The following is an 8,178-nucleotide window of genomic DNA, read 5'->3' as shown; positions in this document are numbered from 1 at the left end:
CAGCAGTTAGCAGATACTTAGCGCTCACTTAAGAGAGATTCTGCCAAAGCGATTGTTCTGTGATGATATGATCCTGGCTGGGTGCAAGTTCCTCGCTCCTGGGGATCTCCTTGTCTCCCCTCTAACCCCAGCAATTTGGGAGGAGCGGGGAGAGGTGCAGACCGTCGGTAGGCTCTCAGGGGTGTATCTCCGAAATTCAGCCTTTGGTCATGTTTAAGTCAACTCCCCGAACTTGGCTTTTTCTCCTCTCGGTAAACAGTTGCTGAAGGCAGTTGCCCTGGAGATAGGGAAACGGCGCAGATAGAAATGGCATGCTTGTAACGTCTGTGATTCAAATACTGCTGGGTCAGTGGCTGCTCCTGGCACGCCGCCTTTCTGGGGAAGCCAGGGTAGCCGCCGCCTGCGTTTGCTTACCGTGTGGAAATCGTGAGGATCTAAAGTGTTGGATCCCCCCCACATCGTTCTCGGGCTCTCCCTAGATCACACGCTCTCAGCAGCCTATTCCAAATTGTCCTCCTGACTTTGTAGCCACCTACCCATCAGGGAGTTTGCAGAGGGGCTTTCCCCATATATCCCTCCCTTGCCTTTAGTTGCCTACCGTGAAGCAGGCTGTGGCGTTTGCAAACACCGAACATGCCTCAAACTCACTGGGAAGTATTCAGATCTCAAAGGACAGGTTAGTGTTTAAAAGATGGAAGGGAGAGTCTCCTGGCTGGTCTGGACAAAAGCTGAGCCGCCCTGCGACCCGCTAACGAGCCCTTTGCTCTTCCAGCAAGGTGCTTTTTCCTCTCCTTTTGCATTTGCCGTGAAGATTTGCCCTTGTAGGTTCTGAGATCTAGAAGAAGACCTTCTCCAGTCCTCTCTTCTCCCGCAGCCCCAGGAAGCGGGTGCTCCTGCAGGTTTGTCCTGCTGCCAGCCAGGCCGAGAGAATGCGGCAGCAGCGCCTCGTGCTGAGCTGCTCTTCTCCGGCAGTCGGAGTTAAGTTGGATTTCAGTCCTGTGGACCATCAGCTGTCTGTTGGGGGCTGCTGGCTAGACCGTGTTTGTGGGTTTTTGTTTTGTTTGGTTTTTTTAAAGAATTTTATAAGCATCAACTGATAGAAGCAGAGGGGAGGAGATGGAGGAATATGCCCATTCGTCTGGGGAATACGTGCTTTGACAAATGCTTAGATTGGGAAAAATGGGAAGGGAGCTGGGTGGGGTGCAGAGCCAGCCAGGACAAGTGGTTCCAGCCAGACCCCTGCACCGCACCGTGCCCCGCAGCCGCTGTTGTAGGTAGCAAATCTCTGCACCGAGCCAGCTTTTGTTTAACTGCCGGGTGTTGCGTCTCAGCCACCGTGGTTGGAAATAGTGCAGCTGCAGTTAGCCAGGGGAAGGGACGACCAAAGGTAACATTTCCCAAGTTCTGAGAGCTTGTGTGCCATGCGGGCTTCTCTTCTCCAGCTGGTGAGCGTTCCAGGTTGTCTCCCCGCTGTCTGTAATAGCAGCAGAAACATCGCGATGTTTGTCTCTCCTGTTGTCCCGAGGCGTGCCTGACGGTAGCATACTCAGGGCTGCTTGGAGTCTCTGGAGGATGAACCTGCTTTCTTCCCAGCTGGAGGAATCTCTCCACAACTGCCTGGATTAGATGCTTTTCCAGAAAAGTCTTGATCCCTCCGAACAAGCCGTTGGTGCAGAGGAAGTTCTGTGTGTGCCAGCGGTGATGAGGCAAATAGATTTGTTCAAGCTCTGCTTGAACCGGTCGCTGTCACATCCGTGGTTTGTGGCAGCAGCTTTCCTGAACCACAAATAAAGCCTTGAGCTGCTCCAACCCTGCGATGGGCTAGCATGTGAGGTCCCTCTGCCCGCGAGCCAGCCTGGCCGTCATCAAGCCCTAGAAATATTTCTCGTTAGAGACTCTGCAGAACTTCAGGGCCTCCTTTCTGGTGATGTTTGTACAAAAAAATCTGCTTTCATCTCCACGTGAATCAGTTACGTTGTGGGTCAGCAGCAGCTCTTCTGGACTGAAAAAGAGACTTGGGGAGGAGGTCAGGGTGTAAGATCTGACAGGTTAGTTAGGAGTTGGGGTGTTAATTGCGGGAGTGTGTGGATAGAATCTGCACCTCCCTGTGTTCTTCTGGAAAACACCCTAGGCTGGAGACGTGGTGTTCTCGTGGGCAGTGATTTAGGGTTTTCCTTACCAAGTTCTTTCTTATTTTATGCTTTGGGTTTGTTGTCTGGGCTAAGAAATCTCTGGGTAGACCCTCAATATCATTACAGGTGTTTCATTCCTGCGTCTGCCCCTTCACCCGTCATCAGGATGTGGCGAGGCCGAGCAGTGGGTGGGAAGTTCGTGCTGGCACAAAGCAGAACAAGCGCGACACAACCAAATGATCTTTCTCTTCCATTTCTCTGCCTGGTGCCTGTGTGAACCCCTTTGCCGGAGGGCCGTGCAGAGATGCCATTGCTTTATCTGATGTGGTGCAAGCTGAGTTTTCCTGCACCAGCACGGCACTGGGGCAGACTGGTGGGTCCCCATTAGGGCCTCGGACTGGATTACTGGGGCTGTGGCTTGAGTGCTGCCCACATCCCTCTGGGACCATGAGTTCTGCCTGGCTCCAGTCTGAAATGGGGCTGGAAAGCAGGCTCCTGCCTGGGGTGTGGGAAGGAGTGGCCAGGCTGACGGCTCATGCTGGAGAGCGCAGGTCTGGAAGCAGACCTTTCTCTGACGTTGAGGGTGTCGCTGAGGATGTGCCGAGTTGAATGTTAACGTGGGTGATATTAATGAATTCGCTGGAGCTTGACGCAGAGATTCCTGGAACATAATAGAGCATCATTATAAGCCCCTTCACATAATGCTGTCTTGTTCCGCAGTGTCCTGGAGGATGGAGGGCATGGACATCAACCCCTGGTTTAACCCGTCAGGTTTTAGGCTCTTAACTCCCTTCTCAAAGGGAGAGGTGTGTGTTTCCCGGTGAGTGGGTGGGTTATCTAAGCAGATAAAGGAAACCCGCTCCTGCCCCCGGAGAAGACCTGTGTGTGCGTGATCTGTTCTCTGCTCTGAGCATCCTGAATAACCTGCAAGCCGATGATGCCGGCTGCGCTCCTGGAGGGCCGGCTGATGGCCGGTGTGGCAGCAGCTTCACAGTAAAGCCTCGTGGGGAGAGCGGGCTCGATGATTTCTGCTTCAGGCTGAACTAGGGTGGGTGTGTGCTAGCTCTGTGTGGTGTGAGCAGCCTTCACCCAAGTCCTCTCAAAGGTCTTCCTGTCCTTGCCAGCTGTTTCAGGAGGCTCTGAAGGCGTTCACCTTCTCTTTTCCCTTTGTTGGACTCTAGAAGGCTCTCTTGTGAACACTCTCCAAACAGCAGGTAGAGGGCAGGCCCACCTCTCGGACCTGCTCGTTAGCACCCACGTGAGTTACGAGATGTGCTCCTGGCAGGGTGGTTTCTGTGTCTGAGCAGGCGTGATGGCTGCTCTCCACAGACCTGCCGCGATCTTGTGTGCCACGCTGGACCCCAGGAGCTGTGCTGAACATCAGAAGGAGCTGCAAATAAAACGCTCCTGTGTGTCATGAGTACCTGGGGCCCTCGCTGGCCGTGGCTTTCCTCCTTCCTGCTAGCAACGTGGCGTAGGTGAAGTCATCTCCAACAGCAAAACACTTCTGCCGAGAGTGGCTACTGTGTGGCTGTGTAGCTGCTCGAGCCTGGTGTAATTTCCTCAGCCCAAGTAGTTTTCTCGCCTTGTGAGCCCTGCGGCAGGAAGGTTTTAGGAGCGCAGCTTGGTTCGCAGGTCTGAATTTGAAGGTTACCCCACGTGCGTTGTGTTGGGGTTGGGCTGTGCCAGGGGGTGTTTGTGCCGTGGCTGAGGATGTGCCACGTGGGGGGGGGCAGGGAGGGCGAGGGTGCTGAGATGGCGGCGGCCATGCCCAGGTGAGGGGGGCGAGACACTCGACTCTTACCACCACTGCACCCCCTCCTTGACCAACAAATCTCATCGCCTCCCATACGTGTTCGTGTCTGGGTATGCTGTGCACCTCAGCCACGAGAGATGGTTTTTCTCGGGGACATGTATGAGAAGATGCTTTGGAGCATTGTGCTGATTTCCCCCCCCCTACCCCCCGGCCCCATTGCTCTCTAATTTCTTGATACATGAATTGCCTGAATTTACACTCCATAAACTCCTTTTCTACACGTCTTACTTCACCATTTTGTGGCAGGTGGCAGCTTCCTCTGACGTACGCTAAAAAATTGAGTCAAAAAAAAGGAAAAAAGCCCTGGCTGTCCTCATTCTTTCGTGAAGTTTCTTCCTTCCTATAAGCCTAGCTCCTGTGTACCTGGGGAATGGTGTTTGGAGGAGGAATTCCTGGTGGAAGTTAGGAAATGACTGGCCAAACTGAGTTGCTGAGGCTGGCAACCACTTTCTGCTCTTGCTTGTCATCTTTCTCACAGTGGCTTTCTGTTTTTGTTGCCAGTGGATATGCAGCCGATGAAATTACACACTGTATTCGACCCCAGGACATCAAGGAGAGAAGAGCTGTCATCATCCTTCGAAAGTAAGTGTTGAAGCCCTCCAGAAAGTAAGATAAACTTGGATGTGGTGGTGTGCCGTTTCCTAAGGTGCTTTTAAAGAAACACCTTAAAACTGCCTTGCTTGTTAATTTGCTGGCTTGATGTTACATCTTGATTAGATGTCACTCTGATGCTCGCTTGTGTCTTTGCCATACCCATCACTTGGCCGGTGGAAGTAGGTGGAACTTGTTACTGCAGAGTTAATCGCTTCTTGGCTCTGTGCAGCAGTGCTTCATTGTAATGTCTGGGTTTGCAAGCGCTGTTCAGGTCCAAACACCTGGCTTTCATTGGCTGCCTAACCCCAAACAGCCAGGATGTCAAACTTTCTTGTTTTGGGCTGTGTATTTGGGTGTCTGATCATATGATACCCACATGCGTGAGTTACCTGATGGTCCTTTGAAGCTGATGCTTACGCTGAAGAATCTCCTGTAAAGCAGATAAAGTTTTCTTAGTCGCGTGGCTTTCATTTCCTGAGGAGAAGGAGGAAGATGCTGCCTTTGAAAAGGGAAACGGGTGCAGAGAATTTAGTGATGGCTTTACAGAGCTTGTCCTTTGAGCTGATGTTGGGAAGCCAGGCTCTGTGATCTGTATCGCATGCTTCCTGTTTTAGAAGATCCGCTGTCCTGGTCAGCTGACGGCATTTCATCAGCCAGTGTCTGTTCCTAAGCTCTTCAGAAAAGAAAATGAAAAAACGCCAAACCAACCCCACCCCAACCTCCCACGGTATAACCTTTTTGTGTGCCCGGAAATGTTCCCTCTCTCATCAGTTCCTTCTGCTAGGACACCAAAAAAATGTGACTGCCACGTGCTGACCCATGTCGGTTGTGCCTTAGAAGGTGTTAGCAGCAATTCTGCTGTCAAGAAATCTTTTTGCAAGTGAAAACACACATGATTTGAGTACTGTAAGCCCAGACGAAAGCATGGGCATGAGCACAGGGCTGCAGTCGTGGCCCAGGCTGGCATAAGGCTAGCAGGCAAGTGGTCTAGATTCAGACCTGCTGAGCCTTTGGACAGCTGAGTTGGTTTCAAAACAAGCCTGGCAACGTTGTGAAGATACGGCACAAAGCCAGTTGGTACATCTGGTTAGAGAGATCCATGAAATGAAGGCAGGGAAACCAGCAGCCCTGAGGCATTAGCCTGGCAAAATCAGCACAGACCCAAGGAGGCGGGATGAGATGTTACAGGTGATAGAGTGAGATCAAAGCAAGAAAGATTAGAACCAAACCACCCGATAGTTGGTTATTGCCACGTGAGGTTTAAGGCAAGAGGGTTGCGATAAAAGGTTGTTATGTTCACGTTATTGGTTACTGCAGCCAACGAAAAGCAGTGCAAGTGCTGATGAGCATCAGTGGAAGGCATCTCCAAATCCTGTAGCTGCTTTAGTTGGGCTTTGGGATAGAGAAGCTGCCTGTCCTTGGCTGTGGAGCAGTTCCCTAGCAAAGACAAGCTCTGCTAAATAAGCTAAAGCTGCCCAAACTGGTGCAGATATCCAACACAGATGTTTAAATGGGCTCTACCTCTTTCTTTCGCCAGCCTCTGTAGGCAAAGGGTGTTGAGTTATTTCAGGCTAGCCTGATTGCCCTCAAAGTACAACTGGGCAAGCACCTATCTGGCCAAGATGGACCTGGCTGACCTGGTGCATCGCTGCTGAACAAGGCCCATTAGCTCCTAGCACAGATGTGTTAGCTTAGCCATCCTCCTGTAGCAGTGTGTCCTTCTGTCTCCCCCTGATTTTAGGGACCTGATTTGCTTAGCATTAGAGCAGAAGTGTCCCTGCCCAGTCATACTCAGACAATGACGGGCTGACTTGACTGGCAGGCTGAATGAAACCACAACAGGATTTTTTTCTCTTGAGCAAAGTGGAAACCCCCTGGTAATTATTTCTGTGTAATCTCCGTAGAGCTTAGCAGCCCTGGTGAATACATGGCAATTGCCTGTTTGCCAAAGGGTGCACTCTGATCGCTGCCAAATAGAGCTTATTAATTGCTGCTTATCCCTTGTGACGGCGGCCGTCTCCTTGCTGAGTCCCGCGTGCGTGCATGCATGCACAGCAGGGCTGTGGTGACCTTCGTCTGCGCTCGCATCCCCACGGCATGGATTGCTGCAGCGAGAGCCGTTCCCTAGTCCCGGATCATGCGACTTTGTGCAGTCTGAAATAGTGTGTTATGCAACCAGGAAAACAGCTACTTCCGCTGGTAGCCTGCTAGCATGAGGCTTGGGAGCAGCCAGCGGCCTCGTAAAACTCCTCTTCCTCATCTTCGTGGTAAGAATCATCCCCGAGCTTTCCAGCAGGATCAGATCACTTGGATGATAGAGCAGTGTAAACTTTGCTGCAGCTCGGAGCTGGAATATTCGGCTCTGAACAGGCTGCCAGAGCCTGCTGGGTCCCAGGCGTTTGAGTCTGGATCTGCTCTTGCTTCCACTCCGAGCGCGTGGTTCTAGAGACGGGTTTTGCTGGTAGCGGCAGGAGAGCAAAGCTGCGCGAGCTGGAGAAGCGGCTGGGGTTTACAGGATGCTCGGGAGCGGCGTGGTTACCCAGTAGGTCACAAACACTTCAGCGCTGTAGCGTGACGATATTTACAGTCTTTCCTGCGTCTCGGAGTGCAGGACTGCGGGGAGCCAGCAAGGTTTGGAAGCGCTTTGAGCAAGAGGCTGGGGAGGGAGGAACCGTGCTCTCAATTTCATGAGATGCGGAAAGAGGTAATGTGGGAGGTGGGGATAGAAATGAGACCTCTTCAGGCGGGTCTTGAAAGTCATTTTAGAGGGCTCATGCTGCCATTTGTAAACACTTCTTCGTAAGCAGTTACGTCAGGGAGTTACTCTGTTTAACTTGAGCTTTGGTGGCTAATTTGTTCTCCATTTTAGTATAGCCTTTCCTTGTACCTGCCCCTGCACCTCCTACCTGCAGTGCTCTGTGGACAGAGAGCGCGTGGCTGGCGTTCCCTTGCCCTTGCAGTGTGTTTGGTGGTTTGTTTGTTTGTTTTAATTACAGGCCTGGAGTTGCTGTTGTATTTGAAAGGTATTTAAACCGCCTAACTTGTCCAGGGCAGGATCCTCAATGCCTTTGGTGTTCTAGCTGGACTGGGTCCAGTCCTGGAGCCGCAAACACCTCGGGATGATGGTGCTGGGGACGAGCGCAGGCTCCAGCCTGGCAGCTGCCTGCGGAAACGTTCCTTGCTTCTGGCCTGCTGGGTGGACGTGGGCTGCTGTGCCCAGCTTCACATGGGCCAGCCTGGCATCGCCCTGGTTAACTGAAGAGGCTCTCCCCGATGGCAGAGAGGAAGCTTGGCAACTGAACGTGCTTCCTAATGGGAGTTTAGGTTGGGATTCTCCTGTGGAAACCTCCCTCAGGAGCTGAAGTTCAGCACTAGAGAGCAAAAAGTGATTCTCCCCTTTCTTTCACCCAGATGCCTTCCATATTCCAAGGAGGCAGAAGGCAGACAGGCTGCAGCAGTGATATCAGGGTGCCTTTCCTTCTGGGAAGTGGCTTGGATCCTCCCGATACTGGCAACTCTGGAGCACCAGTACCACCTTTTAGTGTGTTTTGCCCCTTCTTAGACTTCAGTCTGTGTTTTGATACAGACTCTAGCAGTGCTTGTGAGACTTGTAACTGTGCTTGTGCTTGGAGACAG

General features: G+C 52.1%; 1 protein-coding gene across 1 annotated transcript in view; it reads left to right on the top strand.

The window, feature by feature from the left end:
- LOC104135737 (unconventional myosin-XV) overlaps positions 1 to 8,178 on the top strand; it is a gene marked incomplete at its 5' end in the record, with an annotated part of 31,329 nt that overhangs the window by 18,752 nt on the left and 4,399 nt on the right. The window contains 1 exon segment of the mRNA XM_035889135.1: positions 4,450 to 4,530. Within this exon segment, the coding sequence (XP_035745028.1) occupies positions 4,450 to 4,530 (81 nt within the window).

This window comes from Egretta garzetta, unplaced genomic scaffold, assembly GCF_000687185.1.
Source record: "Egretta garzetta isolate BGI_Z169 unplaced genomic scaffold, ASM68718v1 scaffold42, whole genome shotgun sequence".
In the NCBI taxonomy this organism is placed as follows: Eukaryota; Metazoa; Chordata; class Aves; order Pelecaniformes; family Ardeidae; genus Egretta; species Egretta garzetta.
The sequence above is the reverse complement of the archived record's forward strand: the minus strand, read 5'-3'. Positions and strand labels throughout refer to the sequence as shown.